The following is a 19,137-nucleotide window of genomic DNA, read 5'->3' as shown; positions in this document are numbered from 1 at the left end:
AGTGGCTGGACTTAGGAGCTAATCGGCACGTGACAGACCCTCCCAGTCAGTGGCAGGCGTTTCCCGGAACAGTATCGGTGCAGCAGTCGGCGTGTGTGCAGCTGCCCGTACGTGCTGGGCCCCAGACTCCCTTCTCCCCGCGATGTTCATGCCAGGGTAATGCGAGTTGAATCAAATCGTGCTGCCACAACGCCCGCTGGAGTAGTTTGTGCAGAAGCTGCTGTCTGACTCTTCTGCGCAGCCTCAGTAGCGCCTGTTTCGATTTCCTCTCTGAATGTGCGTGGGGTTGCAGCTCCCAGGAGACTGTGCTGCTGTTTCTGCTCTTCTGCATCCTCTAGGGCTCCTGCGGCTGAGCCAGGTCCCTGGACGGTGGGACTGGTGCCCGGCAGAGCTCGGGGCTCTGTACCTGGCGCTGAGCTCTCTCGTCCTGCACACTGGCCTCCCTGTCTGGGACCCTCTCGCATTTCCTCCTGGCAGCTTGGACCTTTCCTTTGCCTTCGTTGCCCTCTGGCCTCCTCTCCAGCCTGTGTTCCTCAGGATGCTGCTTATGTACTTCTCTCTTCTAGGAGGGACCCCGAAGCCAGAGCCACAGCCAGAGCAGGTCATAAAAAACTACACGGAAGAGCTGCAAGTGCCCCCAGATGAGGTTTGTGTCTTGGGAGCTGGGCTGCCTTTGTTTCTGTTTGCAGACAACTCCAGATAGAAAGGACATCTGCCCCTTCTCGCTTGAAGGGTGCTTCCCAGGTGCCTCTGAGTGCCAGGACCTTGCTCCAGCCCCGTTGGTTTCATCTCCCAGCCTCCTGAGACCCATATCGTTATGATCTGAGCTTTGCACTTAAGGAGCTGTGGTCCTGAGCAAAGTCCCTCCTCTTCCGGCCCTGGCCTCTCTGTAGCCTGATGGCCGTCCTGGGAGCAGGAATCCCGGAGACCAGGGATGGGCCAGCCTGCCCCACTCTCCGCCGTGCGGATGCTGGTGTAGAAGTGAGGTGGCCTCGTCCAGGTGGCTGCCCTGCCCCTCCAGCTGTTGGGAGAGCTGGTTAAGGTTCCTATAATTTTTTTATTCTTAAAGACAGGGGCACGCACTGTCGCCCAGGCTCAGTGCAGTGGTGTGATCACAGCTCACTGCAGCCCTGTCCTCCTGGCCTCCTGTAATGAATGGGACCAGTCAGACTCCTGTTGCTCTTCCATAGAACCTGAACCTCTGCTGAGCCACGTTTTGGGGGCTGCGGCACCCCTTTCCCCCGATTTTAGTGGGGAACCCTGGAGATACTGTTGGGGGGGTAGGGTGAATGGCTAGGAGTACCAGTACCCAGGCACTCTTCAGATACTGGGGGGCGGGTGAATGGCCAGGAGTACCAGTACCCAGAGACCTTCAGATACTGGGGAACGGGTGAAAGGCCAGGAGCCCCAGTACCCAGGGACTCTTCACTTATGTCTCTCTCCAGTCAGTTGAGTCCACGAAAAAAATCTGGTAAGTAAAGCTTTGGACAGGAGCCTCAAAGTCCTCCTCATGCGTCCCACCCCTTCAACAAGCCCTTGCCGCATTCCCTCCTGCCCAGTGCTTAGCTCTGTCTCCGCTCTGGTGCCCATCTGGTATGACTGGGCCGTTTCACCCCAGGCTCCTCCTCTCCAAGCTGCCGTCTGCACAGCCGGCATGTAGCTCAGATCATGGGAGCACTCCCTGCCTGGAACCCCCAGCAGGATCTCCAACTCGCACACAGCCCCAGCCCCTGAGTGTGGCAGCCAGAACTCCGAGGGCCCGCCTCTCCCTGATCCTGTCTCATCTCCTGCTCCCCGCTCCCCCCCTGCCAGCTTTAGTGCCCATGTGCTGGCTCCTCATTCAAAACATCCTCCTCCCTCTTCCCAGGTGCCCGCTCCGTGCTTGTCCATCTGGCAATTCCTGTCTCCCTTGTACGACCCCACTCCGAGGGCCTCCCCCAGGATCCTGCCCTGTCCATCCTCCCCATTTGGTGACTCCTGCTGTCATGTCAGGCCTGTGCTGCTGTTAAGCTCTTTAAGGGCACAGGTCCCGGTGACTCACCTGTGTTTCCAGCCTGTGGAATGGACGATTTTTTTTTTTCCTGAGATGGAGTCTCACTCTGTCGCCCAGGCTGGAGTGCAGTGGAACAGTCTCAGCTCTGCAACCTCTGCCTCCTGAGTTCAAGCAATTTTCTTGCCTCAGCCTCCCGAGTAGCTGGGATTATAGGCGCCCACCAACACGCCTGGCTAATTTTTGTATTCTTAGTAGACATGGAGTTTTCCCATGTTGGCCAGGCTGGCCTCACATTCCTGACCTCAGGTGATCGGCCTCCCAGAGTGCTGGAATTACAGGGCTGAGCCACTGAGCCTGGTCTTGGAATTGACTTTGACCATACTTCCAGCATTTCAGCACATGAAAGCCTCTTTTTCCAAGACTGGCCCTCGTCAGCCCAGCCCACTGTTGGCGAGCATGACCTGTGTTTGGTCTCCTCCAGGACTGCATCATCTGCATGGAGAAGCTGTCCGCAGCATCTGGGTACAGCGACGTGACTGACAGCAAGGCCATCGGGCCCCTGGCTGTGGGCCGCCTCACCAAGTGCAGTCACGCCTTCCACCTGCTGTGCCTGCTGGCCATGTACTGCAATGGCAACAAGGTGCCCCCACTGGCCTGGGGTGGAGGCGGGTGGCCTGCCCCCACAGTCCTGAGCTGTCCACACCTGCAGAGGCGGGAGGGTTCTGGGGGTGGCTGCGGGGATGGGCCTCTGCAAAAGATGGTGCCGGGCGTGGGGCCAGCTTGAAGACCTTTCCAAAGGCCTGGCCGGCTCTCCCAGGCCTGCCCCACACTTTAGAAAGGGGGACCAATGGGGCTGGTTCCCTCCACCCCTCCAACCAGGCCTGAGGAGATTGTGGGCTTCTCCAAGCCTCAGGGCACCGCCTCCCCCTCGGCCACTTGTCAGCGCTGCACACGCTGTCTCCCTTCTTCCTTACAGCGACCCTGTGCGGTCAGCACAGTGCCCATGAGGGAGAGGCGCAGAGCAGGGTCGCCCTACTGGGAGGTGGGAGCCAGGCCACGAGGCAGGGCTGACCCTGGGTCTCACAGCAGCCTACACGTGAAGAGCCACACCCAAGCCGACCCCCGGCTGCTGTCCCTGCAGCGGCCTTCAGGCAGGATGGGCAGAGTTTGGAGGCTTAGAGAACCAAGTCATGTGGCGCGTCAGAGCCTGGCTTGGCCTTCCCTAGTGTCTGCCGTCCTGGGCAGCCAGGGCCCAGCTCCGCAGGTCAGGATAGAGCCCAGTGTCTATCCCCAGCAAGGCTGTCTGTCAGACTTCAAACGCGCTTCACCTGTGGAGACTTCTGCTCAGGATCCGAGTTTTCCCGCTCACCGCCTGTCTCCTGACAGCATGCTCCTTTAACGACAACGGCATCATGAGTTGCTGGTGCAAAACAAAGCTTTCCAGGGAAGCTGTTGGAAGCCAGTTTCCAGGCGGGAGGCTGCCAGCAACTCCCTGGGATGGCGGCCAGCCCGTTCCCGGGGCCCTTTACCATCTGACGGTGGAGGTGACGGTCTTGGGTGCTCTCAGACAGCCAGCTCAGTGGGTCGCGTCTGCCTCTCTCAGGATGGAAGTCTGCAGTGTCCCTCCTGCAAAACCATCTATGGAGAGAAGACGGGGACCCAGCCCCAGGGAAAGATGGAGGTATTACGGTTCCAGATGTCGCTCCCCGGCCACGAGGACTGCGGGACCATCCTCATAGTTTACAACATTCCCCATGGCATCCAGGTGAGGGGCCTTCCTGAAGTCCCCACTCCCGGCCAGTCCTCTTCCCCCACCCACCCACGTCCCAGCAGTCTGCCCCTGGATCAAGGCTGAGGATGCCCATGTGGCCAAGCTCAGGCCCCCAGGTCTCCTAAGGCCAGGGCCATGGAGGGCCAGGAATGGGGAGGCAGTGCCGGGACTTGGGGCAAGCTCTTAGGGCTGTGGCAGCAGAGAGCTGGCCCTCCACTCTTTCCCGAACCAGGGAAGCCTTCCTGGAGGAGGAGCCATCTTAGCTAGACTTGTTCTGGACAGAAGGGCAGGCAGTTCAGTGGGAGGAACTCTGCAGAGGGGCTGGAGAAGCAGGGCCACAGCAGGGTGTGCATCGAGGAACCTTGGGTTGGGAGTGGCGGGGCCAGGTGTGTGGGTGTCAGGAGCCCAGGCACAAGGCCCCAGAATCCCTGAGGAGAACCAGACGGGCCCTGGCCCTTTCAGTCTCCCGTCTTGGGCAGAGGGTGGATGGCAGGGTCTGGGGCAGGGTGGGAAGATAACGGGGCAGCGGGTACCAGTCAAGGTCCACCTGTGGTGGATGGAGTGGTCTTTTTGTCTTATTGAACCGTGAGCCTTTCCCTGGTTTCCCTCCACTTCTCCGCAGCTCACAGGGAAATTAGGAACATTCGGAGCTGGCATCTCGGAACCGGGGAGAGGCTGGAGCAGTGCAGGGGCCTGTCCCTGTGCAGGCTTTTGGAGCACCCTATCCTGGTGTCTGTTCCCCCTGCAGGGCCCTGAGCACCCCAATCCCGGAAAGCCGTTCACTGCCAGAGGGTTTCCCCGCCAGTGCTACCTTCCAGACAATGCCCAGGGCCGCAAGGTAAGTGCCACTACGCGCCCCGGGGGTGAACAGGGCCCTGACCACGTAGCGGGAGGCCAGACGCCACACTGGGCTCTACTACTGCAGTGGAGGACAGAGGCTGAGGCCTGGCTGGGTGTCTGCTGCTCTTTTCTGGGGACCTGCTGTAGGTACAGGGAGGGCAGCCTGGACCTCACAGAGCCTCAAGGGAGGAGGAGAGGCCATCGCCTTCCAGCACCCTGCTGGGTGGGGTCAGGAGCTCCTGAGAATCAGAGTGTGACAGGGAGGGACCGGGGGCTGTGTTAGACCAGGTGACCAAGGAAGGCTGGAGCAGTCGTGTCTGCCCTGAGACCTGAATAGGGACTTTGCGACTGCAGAGAAGGCTGGGGATGAGCCTTCCAGGCAGGCAGGACAGCTGGTGAGGAGGGTGGGAGCCCGTGGTGAGGGCGTGAAGGCAGGGCCATCCCCCAGGCCAGCCCCAGGGGTAGAGCTGGTTCTGAGCACCCAGGGAAGCCACAGTGGTGGAGCTGCTGATGGAGCTTTGGAAAAGCTCCTCTGGCCGTGTGAGAATGGGCTCGAAATGGCGGAGCTGGAGGTGAGGAGAGGGCAGGGAGGCCTGGATTCCACCAGGGAGGGTGGATGGGCAGGCGCTCGTCCAGCACCGGCTCTGGAAGCAGGGAGGACTTGTGCATGGTGCCTGGGCATCAGGACCAAACGATGGCAGCCTACCGAGGCAGGGTGGGCTGGAGCCCAGGCTTCTGTGGGATCCTAACGTACTGTCCAGTGGGCAGTTTTGGGGTCCCTGCAGATGGGGTGAGTGCCAGGGAGTGGATGAGGTCACCCGGGAGAGGCTGGGATGGGAAGAACATGGTGCCAGCCTGTGCCTGCTCACTGAGCCCCTCTCACTCTGCGTTCCCTCCCTCCTCTTCCCCCTCCTCCTCCCCGGGCAGGTCCTAGAGCTCCTGAAGGTGGCCTGGAAGAGGCGGCTCATCTTTACAGTGGGCACGTCCAGCACCACGGGTGAGACGGACACTGTGGTGTGGAACGAGATCCACCACAAGACAGAGATGGACCGCAACGTTACGGGCCATGGCTACCCCGACCCCAACTACCTGCAGAACGTGCTGGCTGAGCTGGCCGCCCAGGGGGTGACCGAGGACTGTCTGGAGCAGCAGTGACCTTGTGCCCTAGCACACCCGCCTCTGGTGGCCACCCCGCTGCCCCATGGCTGGCTGGGTGGCCAGGCAGGAAGTGCCCAGCCCGAGAGGCTGGGAGGTTTTTTGGGGGTGTGGGGTGTGCCCCACCTGAAGCTGGGGCTCCCCCTGCCTGCCTCTCCTTCCTCCCCTCCAGGAATTGGGCAGCCCTGGGCAGTTGTACTCATGGGGGCTTAAGATGCAGCTACCTCAGTGCGCAGGGCCCGTCTGTCCTCTGGGCGCTGCTTCGGGCCTGCGGTGCTCGGGGCCTGGCGTGGGGCAACTAGAGACTTCCCCAGCCTGGACGGGCGTGGGTTCTGGGTCAGCTTCTTTTACCTCAATTTTGTTTGCAATAAATGTTCTATAGCCAAAGTCAGCAGGTCCTGGGTGTGTCCATGAGTACGTGTGTGTGCACGCGTGTGTGTGTGCACGCGTGCCCCCCCACACTTCCTGCATCAGAGCAGGAGGAGGTCCCATGGGCTCATCAGCTCCCATTTGATTACTGAAGAACAGGCCACAGCGAGGCGTGGAGAAGCCTATGGTACTGGACTATGCCGCCTCCACATGCCCCACACTGATCACCCTGCTGTGCCAGGGGCTGTCACCCCAGAGCACCAGCTGTCACCTTTGTGGCCCTGGGGTTGTGGTTCACAAAATGCCATTCACTTAGGATTGGAGCTGCTGTCTGTTTTACTGATGTGGACACAGGTTCAAAGGTGCAATGACTTGAACCAGAGATGGTGACGCATGCCTGTTATCCCAGCTGCTCAGGAGGTCAAGACAGGAGGCTCACTTTAGTCCAGAAGTTTGAGACCAGCCTGAGCAAAATTGCAAGACCTCATCTCTAAAAAAAAGTTAGGCTGGGTGCTGTGGGTCACGCTTCTAATCCTAGCAGTTTGGGAGGCCGAGACAGGTGGATCACCTGAGGTCAGGAATTTGAGACCAGCCTAGCCAACATGGCAAAACACCGTCTCTACTAAAAATACAAAAAGGCGTGATGGCGTGCTCCTGTAATCCCAGCTACTCAGGAGGCTGAGGCAGGAGAATCGCTTGAACCCAGGAGGTGGAGGTTGCAGTGAGCCGAGATCATGCCACTGCACTCCAGCCTGAGCCACAGAGCGAGACTCCATCTCAAAAAAAAAAATAAGCCGGGCATGCTGGCACCTGCCTGTAGTCCCAGCTGTCGGAAGGCTGAGGTGGGAGGATGGCTTGAACCCAGGAGTTCAAGGCTGCAGTGAGCTCTGATTGCACCACTGCACTGCAGCCAGGGCAACAGAGCAAGATCCCGTCTGTAAAATAGCAATAATAAAAAGACAGATTGAATGCTTGGCTAGGTAGGTGGAATCCAGGCCAGGGTTGATCTGACACCATTGTAAAAGTTCTAATTGTTGACCCTCTTGGAATTTGGATCAGATATCCCCAGTCAAGATCGTGCCTTCTGTCCGGGAGGAGGACTTTGGGCCTGGGACCAGAGAGGGACGGCAGGGCCACCTCGTTCCTGGCTGTGGGAAGCAGAGGCACTTTGGCCTTGGCGAGCCCATTTCTCTGTTAAAAAATCTATTTTACAACATGTTGGTATAAAGATGAATATATTAATGTATACTAGAGGATTTTCTCTCACCTAAAGGTTCATTTTTCTCCCTTCTGATTTTAACAGAAATTAAAAATGTATGTGGGCTCGGCCGGGCGAGGTGGCTCACGCCTGTAATCCCAGCACTTTGGGAGGCTGAGGCGGGTGGATCACGAGGTCAGGAGATCGAGATCATCCTGGCTAACACGGTGAAACCCCATCTCTACTAAAAGATACGAAAAATTAGCCAGGCGAGGTGGAAAAATTAGCCAGGCGAGGTGGCGGGCGCCTGTAGTCCCAGCTGCTCGGGAGGCTGAGGCAGGAGAATAGTGTGAACCCAGGAGGCGGAGCTTGCAGTGAGCTGAGATCCAACCACTGCATTCCAGCCTGGGTGACAGAGCGAGACTTTGTCTCAAAAAAAAAAAGAATGTATGTGGGCTCTTATAAACAGTGTGGGCCCAGGGCACTATGCCTAATGGTAACATGGTCCAGGGAAAAAAGGGTACTGAGGCCTCCCTAGAAGACCCCAGCGTAGCTGGACCCCAAACTTGTTTGGTTCCACATTTGATTGGTTGGTTGTTCTTGAGACGGAACCTCGCTCTGTCGCTCAGGCTGGAGCGCAGTGGCGCGATCACGGCTCATTGCAACCTCCACCTTCCGGGTTCAAGCGATTCTCCTGCCTCAGCCTCCTGAGTAGCTGAGACTACAGACACCCACGACCACGCCCAGCTAATTTTTGTATTTTTAGTAGAAACAGGGTTTCACCGTGTTGGCCAGGCTGGTCTTGAACTCCTAACCTCAGGTGATCCTCCCGCCTTGGCCTACCAAAGTGCTGGGATTACAGGCGTGAACCACTGTGCCTGGCCTGGTTCCACATTTGAGACTCTGTACTCACACTGCCTGTGAGTGCAGGAGTTGGGGTGGGTGCCTGAGCCTTGGATGCTTCTCCTTGAAAGGATTCTGAGGATGAGGATGGGAGAAAATATTTTCAAATCGCATTCCTGATAAGGATCTAGTATCCAGAATATATAAAGAACCCTTAGAACTCAGCAATAGGTTGGGTGCAGTGGCCTATGCCTGTAGTCCCAGCACTTTGTAAGGCCAAGGTAGGCGGATCACCTGAGGTCAGGAGTTCGAGACCATCCTGGCCAACATGGTGAAACCCCGTCTCTACTAAAAATACAAAAATTAGCTGGGCGTGTTGGTGGGCACCTATACTTCCAGCTGCTTGGAGGCTGAGTCAGGAGAATTGCTTGAACCCAGGAGGCAGAGGTTGCAGTGAGCCGAGATTATGCCTCTGCACTCCAGCCTGGACCCTGTCTCAAAAACAAAAACAAACAAAAAATGAGAAAACCTCAACAAAAAGACAACCCAATTTAAAAATGGGCAAAGAACTAGAATAGATGTTCCTCTGAAGAAGATAAAGGGCCAGGTTGGGCACAGTGAATCACGCCTGTAATCCTAGCACTTTGGGAGGCCGAGGTGGGTGGATCGCTTGAGGTCAGGAGTTCAAGACCAGCCTGGACAACATGATGAAACTGTGTCTCTACCAAAAATATAAAAAATTAGCTGGGTGTGGTGATAGCACCTGTAATCCCAGCTACTCGGGAGGCTGAAGCGGGAGAACTGCTTGAACCCGAGAGGCGGAGGTTGCAGTGAGCCGAGATCATGCCACACCGTACTCCAGCCTGGCAACAGAAAAAGACACCGTCTCAAAAATAAAATATAAAAACCATGAGATGCCACACTACACCCATTATGATGGCTATACTGAAACAAAAATAAAGCAATGTTGGAGAGGATGTCAAGAAATGAGACCCTCATCCACTGCTACTGGGAATGTAAAATGCAGCCACTTCGGCAAACGGAACCTCTGAAAGGAGCATTAGCGTGTGACCGCAGTTCCGCTCCTAGGTACGTACTCAAGAGCATTGAAAATGTCCCCACAGAAGCCTGCACACAGATGCTCATGGCAGCATTATTTACAATAGCCCCAAAGAGGAAAAAACCAAATTATGCATCCACTGATGAATCAAAGTGCGACACGTTCACAGGATGGAATATTACTCAACTGTGAAAAGGAATGAAGCAATCACAGTCAAGGAGGAACCTTGAAAAAGTAAAAGAAGCCAGACACAGGCCGGGCGCAGTGGTTCATACCTGTAATCCCAGCACTTTGGGAGGCCGAGGCGGGCAGATCGCGAGGTCAGATCAAGACCATCCTGGCTAACACAGTGAAACCCCATCTGTACTAAAAATACAAAAAAAATAGTCGGGCGACAGGGTGAGACTCTGTCGGGAGTTCGACCAACATGGAGAAACCCTATCTCTACTAAAAATACAAAATTAGCCAGATGTGGCGGCACATGCCTATAATCACAGCTACTCAGGAGGCTGAGGCAGGAGAATCGCTTGAACCCAGGAGGTGGAGGTTGCAGTGAGCCAAGACCGGGCCATTGTACTCCAGCCAGCCTGGGCAACAAGAGTGAAAACTCCGTCTCAAAAAAAAAAAAAATTGGCGGGGGTGCCAGGCACGGTGGCACACGCCTGTAATCCCAGCACTTTGGGAGGCTGAGACAGGCGGATCACTTGAGATCAGGAGTTTGAGAGCAGCCAAGCCAACATGGTGAAACCCTGTCTCTACTAAAATACAAAAGTTAGCTGGCCCTGGTGGCATGTGCCTGTATTCCCGCTACTCGAGAGGCTGAAGCAGGAGAATCGCTTGAACCCGGGAGGCAGAGGTTGCAGTGAGCCCAGATCACACCACTGCACTCCAGCCTGGGCGACAGAGGAGACTCCATCTTAAAAAAAAAAATTAATTAATTAAATAAAATTTTAAAAAATAAATAAATTAGCCAGGGCATGGTGTTGCATGCCTGTGGTTCCAGCTACTGGGGAGACTGAGATTGGAGGATTACTTGAACCTGGGAGTTTGAGGCTCCAGTTAGCTGTGCTCTCACCACTGCCCTCCCTGGGTGACATATATCTATTTAAGCCACTGAGCTGTGAAGGTATGTGGTTATATATGTGAAAAATACACACATGGCGCCAAGTCCCGGGAGTAGCGTAAGTGGCGGGTTTGTCAACTGTCAAGGGCTCTGCAGCCCTTTCTCTGAATCCAAGTTGTTCTTCCTTTGGATGGGGAATCAAGGATGTGACCTGGGAGGATGTGGCCTCGTCGGGGGCAGGGTCAGCGCGCTGTGATGGGGCTGGGGCTGGGCAGGTTGAGGGTGCCTGCTACTCCCCACTTCTGACTCTGGGTGGGGACAGACGGCCAGAGGGAGGCTCCTGGCACCTGGGGCGCAGGAATCTCAAGCATGTGGTCCTGAGCCCAAGTTTCCAAAAGCCAGACCCTCCTCCCCAGGGCCGAGAGACTGGGAGGGGCCCCAATCCAGGCTCCGGGAAGGCCTGGCTGGCATCCGGGGATCCAGTGGTCCCTCTCCCTCGGCCCTGGCAGTGGGGTTGGGCACTGGCCTGCCTCCCTCCAGAACCGCCCCCAGCTCCTCCCTGCTGGGGGCTGGACTGGGAGGAAGGGGGTGGGGTGCGCTTACATTTGCAGGTCTTTCCAGCCCCTGGGGCAGCCTGATTAACCAGCTTCTCCAGGGCCAAGCTGCTGGGGGTGGGGTGCAGCCCAAGGCAGCCAGACCAGCCCCTGAGCCTCCTGGGTGCTGGCACCTGTCATGGGTCTCCCCCGGGGGCAGCCTCTCCTAGGGCTGCACATGCTCCTCATGGCACTGAACTGTCTCCGGCCCAGCCTGAGCCTGGGTGAGTGGAGGTCCTGGATGGACGCGTCCAGCCAGACCCAAGGGGCTGGGGGCCCTGCGGGAGTGATTGGACCCTGGGCGCCCACCCGCCTCCGACTGGGAGAGGCAGCCCCAGGGACCCCCAAGCCCGTCTCCGTGGCTCACCTTCTGTCCCCCGTGGCCACAGAGCTGGTGCCCTACACGCCTCAGATAACAGCCTGGGACCTGGAAGGGAAGGTCACAGCCACCACCTTCTCCCTGGAGCAGCCGCGCTGTGTCTTTGACGGGCATGCCAGCGCCAGCGACACCGTCTGGCTCGTGGTGGCCTTCAGCAATGGTGCGGGGACAGCTGTGGGGCCTGGGTGATGGTGGCGGCCGAGGAGAGTGGTGGGCCCTAGGAGCCCCTCACCAGCAAGCGCCTTCAATGACTGAGCCCTTGTGGGGCCTTTGGGAGATAGGTGTGGATGAATGGGGCTTTATCCAAAGGGGTGGTATGTGTATTGAAAAATACACACATAGTGAGCACCAAATCCTGGGAGTTGTTTAAGTGGCGGGTTTGTCAACAGCTCTGCAGCCCTTTCTCTGAATCCAAGTAGTTCTTCCTTTGGACGGAAAACCGAGGCTGCGACCTGGCAGGATGTGGCTTCGTGGGGGGCAGGGCTGGTGCACTGCGATGGGGCTGGGGCTGGGAAGGTTGGGACCGCCCGCTGCTCCCCACTCCTGGCTCTGGGTGAGGACAGAAGGCCAGAGGGAAGCTCTCCTTCAGGGGTAACAAAGTCAACTGTGGATCTGGACTATCTCTGGGGGTCCTGAGGGAGGAGGTGGCATGGGGGGTCAGGGCTGGAGGGTGGGTGAACACAGAACCCTGGCTCATAAGCACAAAGCTGGTCTCTCCCCTCCTACCCCCATCTGTTCTCTCATATTGCAGCCTCCAGGAGCTTCCAGAACCCAGAGACACTGGCTAACATCCCGGCCTCCCCACAGCTGCTGACCGACGGCCACTACATGACCCTGCCCCTGTCTCTGGACCGGCTGCCCTGTGACGACCCCCTGGTGGGCAGTGGAGGTGCCCCCGTGCTGCGGGTGGGCCATGACCACGGTTGCCATCAGCGGCCCTTCTGCAACACGCCCCTCCCTGGCCCTGGACCGTATCGGTGGGTGGTACCCCCACCACCGGGGCCCTGGGACTGGGGCTGTGCTTGGGGAGGAGGCGTTGCTGGGACCAAGGATGCTCTCTCTACCATATTCCCAGGGGTCCTCTGGCCCCTGTCCTCCCCTTTGCAAGCCCGAGCTCCTTCCACTGTAGAGTCAGCAACAGTGCTCACCTCAGCTGGGGCCGGGCAAGGCCCAGGAGGAGCGGGTGGGCACCACGGGGAGGCGGGATCTTAGTCAAGGTGGGAGGGGGCAGCTTCCCCAAAGTCTAGGCCCCTGGCCCCCACCACGGGCAGATCTGGCAGGAAACTCGGGGGCCGAGTTCAGACCCAGTCTTGTGGATATGAGGCAGGGAGCAAGAGAGGTGGCTCTCACCCGCTCTTACAGATGAGGAAACTGAGGCACAGGAGGTCAAGTGGCCTGCCAAGGTAGGGGTGGAGCCGGGATGGGGAAGCAGGCTGTGTGTCCAGGTCAGGACTGTCTGGGCACAGGACGAGGTGGGGTGGCCTCAGGAAGACCAGGCCCGGGGGGAACCGGGAAGGCAGGGCATGGAGAAGCTGGAACAGCACCCCGCTCCACCCAGCCCCCCTCTGCCCTCTCACCCACTCTCCAGGTCCACCCTCTGCCCTCCCCGCCGCCACACCCTGGCTCAGCTTCCAGCTCCACGCCCCGCCCTGTCCCCCGCAGCCACTCTTTTCAGTGCCAACCTGCCAGGTCCTTCCCCACTGCCCAGACCTTCCAGAGCTCCCAGCCCTGCAAAGACACAAACCGAGCCCCTCTGCGGGGCTCCTAGTGCCCTCGGTCCTTGGGCTGCTGGTGACTGAGCCCCCCGCCCTCCGGCTACTGCTGCCCCTCTGGGAGGCCTGGGACCCCTGCCCATGTGCCTTGCTAAGCCACCTTCACCTGCACTTTGGACTCGTGGCATTTAGGAACTGGGGCCCCTAAACCATCCCCGCCCGGGTCTGGTGTCTGGAGAGCAACTGCTCAGGGGGATGGGGGATGGTGGCTCAGGCCAAGTGGCTGGAGACATCTCAGGGGATTCTCAGAGCAGGGCCAGGCCACCGGCTGCTGCTCTTGACTGGCACCCCCACTCCACATCCGTGGGAGGGGCCCAGAGGAGCTGCTGGGGGACCTGGCCCTGCCCGGGGTGGTCCTGGCCTCTGAGTCTCTCCCCTCCTCCCCCACCACCTCCTGTCCCCAGCGTGAAGTTCCTCCTGATGGACGCCGGGGGCTCACCCAGGGCCGAGACCAAGTGGTCAGACCCCATCACTCTCCACCAAGGTAGCGCTGGGCAGGAGGGGCGCCCTGGCTTCTGTTTGCCCCCAGTGGACTCACCCATCTCTCTGGGCCACCTCGTCCCCCTCTGCTGAGCTGGGCGCACCCCTGCTCCCACAGGGCTGGGGGCCTGGAGGCCACGTCCAAGTCAGGCCCAACCCCCAACAGATCCTCATGCTGGGGGCGTGGGGCACTGAGCCAGCCCCGTTGGCAGGGGCACCATCTCCCCCCATCAGCAAGAGTTTGCCAACTCTTGGGCTCCAGCTACACTGTGGGCAGAGACAGCCTCCCCACTGCTATAGGGAGTCAGGCTGTGTCAGCCCCTGCTGGGAGGGAGGAAGAGGATGTGGAGGGGGTCAGAGTCAGGTCGGGGCTGGCTGGGGAGGCAGCCAGCTTGAGTTCTGAGCAGACCCCAAGGGGCGAGTGTGAATGTACCAGGCCCAAGAAGTTTCTAGTGCCGCGGCCCGGGTGTTGGGTGGGGGTCTCCTGGGAGATGGCTTCAGAGGTCAGGGGGTGTGGGGTGGAAGTCTTGTTATCTGAAGGCCTTGACTGCTGGGCTCCAGGGAGCAGGGCGGTGGATAAGCACGTGGGTGGGAGCAACCTAGAAGGTAGGAGCAGGGCGGAGGCCGTGGTCCAGGCTGGCAGAGCACAGAGGAATTGGGACGGGGGGTTGGGCTCGGGGGGGTGCCTCGGGATATGAGAAAGCCAGGCCTTGAGGCTACACGAGCATGGGTGGGGAGGGAGAAAGGGAGGAGGTGACAGCCAGCCCTGCGGTCGAGGGGCAGCCTCTGAGCAGCTGGTGTGTGTTCAGGGAAGACCCCTGGATCCATCGACACCTGGCCAGGGCGGCGAAGTGGCAGCATGATCGTCATTACCTCCATCCTCTCTTCTCTGACCGGCCTCCTGCTCTTGGCCTTCTTGGCAGCCTCTACCGCACACTTGTGAGTGGGGACACCCCCTCGGGCCCCTCTCTCACCCAGAACCCCTTCCATTGAACTGGTCCGAGTGTCTGGAAGCCCTCCAGGCATGCCATGGGGTTTAGAGACAGGGACTTGCTATGTTGCCCAAGCTGGTCTGGAACTGCTGGGCTCAAACGATCCTCCTGTCTCGGCCTCCCAAAGTGTTAGGATTACAGGCGTGAGCCACCTTGCCCAGCCGGATGCTATGCTTTCAAGCTGGGCAGCGCCCCTCCCAGGGCCTGTGCAGGGAATTCCCACCCTGAGTATCTCGCACCTTGAGGGTCAGTGATGGGGGCCAGCAGCCCCTCTGGGGACAGGTTCAGGAGGGCCTGCCTCACCCAGGCCCTGTCTTTCAGTGTGTCCTCAGCCAAGGCCCTTCTCCTCCCGGGCCTCACCTGCTCTCTGTGGATCCTCTGGTGGTTTAGTAAGCTGATGCCAGGGTAGTCAGGGTGGCCACCTGGAGAGGTGGTCCTCCAATTGGTTCTAGAAAGGAGGAAGGAGGGATCAGAGACTGCGGATGAGGCCGGGTGCAGCGGCTCATGCCTGTAATCCCAGCACTTTGGGAGGCCAAGGTAGAAGGATCACGGGAGGCCAAAAGTTCAAGACCAGCCTGGGCAACATGGTGAAACCCCGTCTCTACTAAAAATACAAAAATTAGCCGGGTGTGGTGGCGCCAGCCTGTCATCCCAGCAACTTGGGAGGCTAAGGCAGGGGAATCGCTTGAACTCGGGAGACGGAGCTTGCAGTGAGCCGAGACTATACCACTGCACTCCAGCCTGGGTGACAGAGCCAGACTCCATCTCAAAAAAAGAAGAAAAAAAAAAAAGAGAGAGAGAGACTGCAGGTGAGGGAGCAGGGAGAGAGAACAGGCCCTGACCCAGCACCCGCCCCACATGGCAGGGACATACATCTGTTCCTTCTCCTCTCCCCGCCCAGCTCCAGCCTGTGGTGGCCGGAGGAGGCCCCCGAGCAGCTGCGGATCGGCTCCTTCATGGGGAAGCGCTACATGACCCACCACATCCCGCCCAGCGAGGCTGCCACACTGCCAGTGGGCTGCGAGCCTGGCCAGGACCCCCTCCCCAGCCTCAGCCCCTAGCCTGGCCTCTGTGCATGGGGCTAGGGGAGGTGGGGCGCAGGGAGCGAGTGCATGGTGCTCAGTCCCAGCTTCTGCACCCACAGGCCCCCTCAGGGCTGCTTGCCTTTCCCCGCTGGCCAGCACACCCCCTACCCTGCCTGAAATCCCAGCACCAGCCCCCCTGCCTCTGCCTTTCCGGTTTCTCTCCCTCTCCAAACATCTGTAAGTTGCACTCAGGAGGGTTTAGGGGAGGGTCATGGGCAGACTGGACACCCAGTCCCCACCTCCATCCCCACCTCTGTTTCACCTGACCTCCTTTGAGGAAGGCTGGAGGCTGTGTGGACAGGCCCCCCTGACCTCAAGCTTCCAGACCCCAGGAGGAGGCCTGCAGGGGACCGTGCTTTGCCTAGTGCAGGAAGCTGGGCTCATCCCGGGGCCTATGCGACCTGAGCCGCCCTCTGTCCCCTGTCCCACCCATCAGTGGCTGGGCAGGGTAAGGATTCAGAGGTGTCCCTACTGCCCCTGGGCACAGCACCTTTCTGAGAGTGGGACTCTCCATGGTCATCTGACTACCAATTCTGGCCACCACCTCCAACCCTCTTGCGCATACGGATGGCTCTCGCCCTTATCCACCCTCTCAAGCATTTATTAAGCACCTGCTGTATGCCACATACAGTGTTAGACTTGGGGCTTCAGGCATAGCTGGTCCTGACCTTGGGGAGCTGCCTTCTCTAGACCTGAAATGACCACGTGTCCAGATGTGACCTGTTGCTGTCGGGGGTCTGTCACGCCCTTAGACTGCCATCCCAGGAGGCTCTCCGGGACCCAGGAGCCTCCATCACCTGGAAGGACCCTCTGTGCAGAAGAACCCCAAGTGTCCATCTGTGTATAAGGCCGGTGGTTCCCGTCGTCGCCACTCGGGAGCGCCAGGGAGCCGCAGCCAGGCCGCCTCACGGACAGTGCGCATGCGCACTCCTATTCGCTGCCCCCTCCTATCTCCAAGGCGGTAGCAGATGCCGCGTGGCGGGGTCGGTGGAGGTCAGTACTCTAGGCCTCCTTCCGCCAAGCCAGAGGGATGAGCAGTCACGCCTGAGAGCCCGCTGCGTGCCATACAGTCCGCCCAGCCGCCGCGATTTTCTAAATGGAGAAACTGAGGCTCAGTGACTTTCCCGCTGCACTCTGTCCACCGCCGCTGCGCACGCCCCCTTGGGCCGCGCTCCGCTCCCAGGCCCTCTAATGTGACCACGGCTCCTGGCCTGCAGGCCCTGCCCACAGAGGGCGCTCGGTGGTGACCCTTGGGCTGCAGCCCTCTTTGGAGGTGAATAAATGCGGTCTGGAGCCCACCCTGGCCTGAATGGTGCCCCTGCCGGGACAGGAAATTTATACTGGGAGCCCAGGGCCCTGCTCAGCTTCTGCCCCATGGGATTACCCGGAGCCTGTCCCTTGATTGCTGTCCTGGCTTGTACTTTGAGGTGCCCCCATCTTCTAATAACCCAGGAAAATCCACACATGCATTTCAGGGCCAGATATGTGGTTTTGGTCGTGCTCCCTCCCAAGCAAGCCCTTGAGCCCCTCATCTCTGAGAGCCCCTCCTCCATGCTGCCTGCACCCCCACTAGCCACCAGAGCCCCTCCAGGTATAGACAGAAACAGATTCAGTCAAATGCCTCGGTGTCCCAGGTGAAGTCTGGCCAGGGGAGCCAGTCCCTTTAGGTTACACTACTGTGATAGGCTGGGTGCCATGGCTCATACCTAGAATCCTAGCACTTTGGGAGGCTGAGGCAGGATTACTTGAGCCCAGGAGTTCCAGGCCAGCTGGGGCAACATAGTGAGACTCCATCTCTACTAAAAATTAAAAAAAGATTAGCCAGGGGTGGTGGCATGTACCTCTAGCCCCAGCTACTTGGGAGGCTGAGGCAGGAGGATCACCTGAGCCCAGGAGTTTAAGGCTGCAGTGAGCTGTGATCGCACCACTGCACTCTGGCCTGGACAATAGAGTGAGACCCTGTCTTGAACGAACAGGCTGGGCGCGGTGGCTCACACCTATAATCCCAGCACTTTGGGAGGCTGAGGCAGGCAGATCACTTGAGGTCAGGAGTTAAAGACCAGCCTGGTCAATGTGGCAAAACCCTGTCTCTACCAAAAACGCAAAAATTAGCAGGGCATGGTGGCGGGGGGCCTGTAATCCCAGCTACTCAGGAGGCTGAAGCAGGAGAATCACTTGAACCCGGGAGGTGGAGGTTGCAGTGAGCTGAGATCTTGCCACTGCCCTCCAGTTTGGGTGACAGAGTGAGACTCCATCTCAAAAACAAAACAAAACAAAACACACAAACAAACAAAAACCCACTACGGTGGACCCCGGGTCCCTCTGCCTGGAATTCAGAGAGAGTTAACAGACGGGCTTGGTGGCTCATGCCTGTAATCACAACTTTGGGAGGCCAGGTCAGGCAGATCACTTGAGGTCAGGGGTTTGAGACCAGCCTGGCCAACATGGTGAAACCCTATCTCTACTAAAAATACAAAAATTTGCCCAGTGTGGTGGTGGGTGCCTGTAATCCCAGCTACTTGAGAGGCTGAGGCAGGAGAATCACCTGAACCTGGGAAACGGAGGTTGCAGTGAGCTGAGATCGTGCCACTGCACTCCAGCTTGGACGACAGAGCGAGACTCCATCTCAAAAAAAAAAGAGTTAAAAGACCACCTCCCTATCAGTGACCCCCAGTGGAGACTGTCTCACGCTGTCCTATCCAGACTCAAGACAGCTGGCTAGGGGCCCAGCCCGAAGCGGTATGAGAGGGAGGAGGAGGGGGCCATTGATGTTTACTGTGTGACAAGAAAATGATGAATGAGTCCTCCCAGGGTCCAAGGACCAGCTAAGAGCAGGATTGCCACAGACTTTTTTTTTTTGAGGTGGAGTCTCACTCTGTCGCCCAGGCTGGAGTACTGTGGTGCAATCTCTGCTCACCGCAACCTCCACCTCCTGGGTTCAAGTCTTGGCCTCCTGAGTCGCTGGGATCACAGGTGCCTGCCACCACGCCCAGCTAATTTTTGTATTTTCAGTAGAGATGGGGTTTCGCCATGTTGGCCACAGGCTTTTGAATGTCCTGGGGCCCTTCTGTGTTTGTTCTTACTGTCAGAATCTGTGCTGATGCCAGGTGCAGTGCCAGGGACAACCCGTGCGAGCCTGCAGGTGCCCCTCCCTTCTGCACAGCCTCTCTGGGCCTCCTGAGGAGCTGCCGTCACCCTCAGGAGCCGCCTGGAACTTGACTTTGGAAACACCCTCCAAACAGATCTTGGAACCTGGGGTTTAAAGACTGAATTATAGTCCAGGAGCCTAGGGGATGCTACTGGCCCCCACTGAGAGCCAAGGGGCTTCCTATGGGTTCGTTCTTTCTTTTCTTTTTTCTTTTTTCTTTTTTTTTTTTTTTTGAGATGGAGTTTTGCTCTTGTCACCCAGGCTGGAGTGGAACAGTAGTATCTCAGGTCACTGCAACCTCCGCTTCCCGGGTTCAAGCCATTCTCCTGCCTCAGCCTCCCGAGTAGCTGGGACTGCAGGTGCCTGCCACCACATCTGGCTAATTTTTGTATTTTT

The 19,137-nt window shown here is 58.5% G+C and overlaps 2 protein-coding genes across 7 annotated transcripts in view; both read left to right on the top strand.

The window, feature by feature from the left end:
• DTX2 (deltex 2, E3 ubiquitin ligase) overlaps positions 1-6,147 on the top strand; it is a 46,241-nt gene extending 40,094 nt beyond the window's left edge. For all 3 annotated transcript variants that reach the window (XM_011971241.1, XM_011971240.1, XM_011971239.1), the window contains 4 exons: positions 2,475-2,633; positions 3,597-3,758; positions 4,513-4,602; positions 5,532-6,147. In XM_011971241.1, coding sequence (XP_011826631.1) covers positions 2,475-2,633; positions 3,597-3,758; positions 4,513-4,602; positions 5,532-5,759 — 639 coding nt within the window. In that variant the 3' untranslated portion in view covers positions 5,760-6,147. The remainder of the gene's footprint in view (positions 1-2,474; positions 2,634-3,596; positions 3,759-4,512; positions 4,603-5,531) is intronic.
• Positions 6,148-10,715: 4,568 nt separating this feature from the next.
• Positions 10,716-16,441, top strand: LOC105532903 (uroplakin-3b). 4 transcript variants are annotated; one of them, XM_011971237.1, is made up of 6 exons: positions 10,716-11,109; positions 11,275-11,424; positions 12,016-12,241; positions 13,441-13,520; positions 14,326-14,455; positions 15,410-15,823. In XM_011971237.1, the coding sequence occupies exons 1-6, from the start codon at positions 11,025-11,027 to the stop codon at positions 15,567-15,569; spliced, it is 831 nt and encodes a 276-aa protein (XP_011826627.1). In that variant the 5' UTR covers positions 10,716-11,024; the 3' UTR covers positions 15,570-15,823. The 4 variants fall into 4 exon arrangements, with proteins under 4 accessions (XP_011826627.1, XP_011826625.1, XP_011826626.1 ...); XM_011971235.1 differs by lacking the exon at positions 13,441-13,520 and having other exon boundaries at positions 15,410-16,441; XM_011971236.1 differs by having other exon boundaries at positions 10,739-11,424.
• Positions 16,442-19,137: the final 2,696 nt, after the last annotated feature.

This window comes from Mandrillus leucophaeus, unplaced genomic scaffold (assembly GCF_000951045.1).
Source record: "Mandrillus leucophaeus isolate KB7577 unplaced genomic scaffold, Mleu.le_1.0 Scaffold993, whole genome shotgun sequence".
Classification (NCBI taxonomy): domain Eukaryota; kingdom Metazoa; phylum Chordata; class Mammalia; order Primates; family Cercopithecidae; genus Mandrillus; species Mandrillus leucophaeus.
The sequence above is the reverse complement of the archived record's forward strand: the minus strand, read 5'-3'. Positions and strand labels throughout refer to the sequence as shown.

What these genes read in the sequence shown, in the direction of transcription:
- LOC105532903 (XM_011971234.1), top strand. Translation starts at nt 11,025, where the DNA reads ATGGGTCTCCCCCGGGGGCAGCCTCTCCTAGGGCTGCACATGCTCCTC. An exon ending in CGTGGTGGCCTTCAGCAATG is followed by an intron (nt 11,425 to 12,015) that starts GTGCGGGGACAG and finishes CTCATATTGCAG; the next exon opens with CCTCCAGGAGCTTCCAGAAC. An exon ending in GCAGCCTCTACCGCACACTT is followed by an intron (nt 14,456 to 15,409) that starts GTGAGTGGGGAC and finishes CTCCCCGCCCAG; the next exon opens with CTCCAGCCTGTGGTGGCCGG.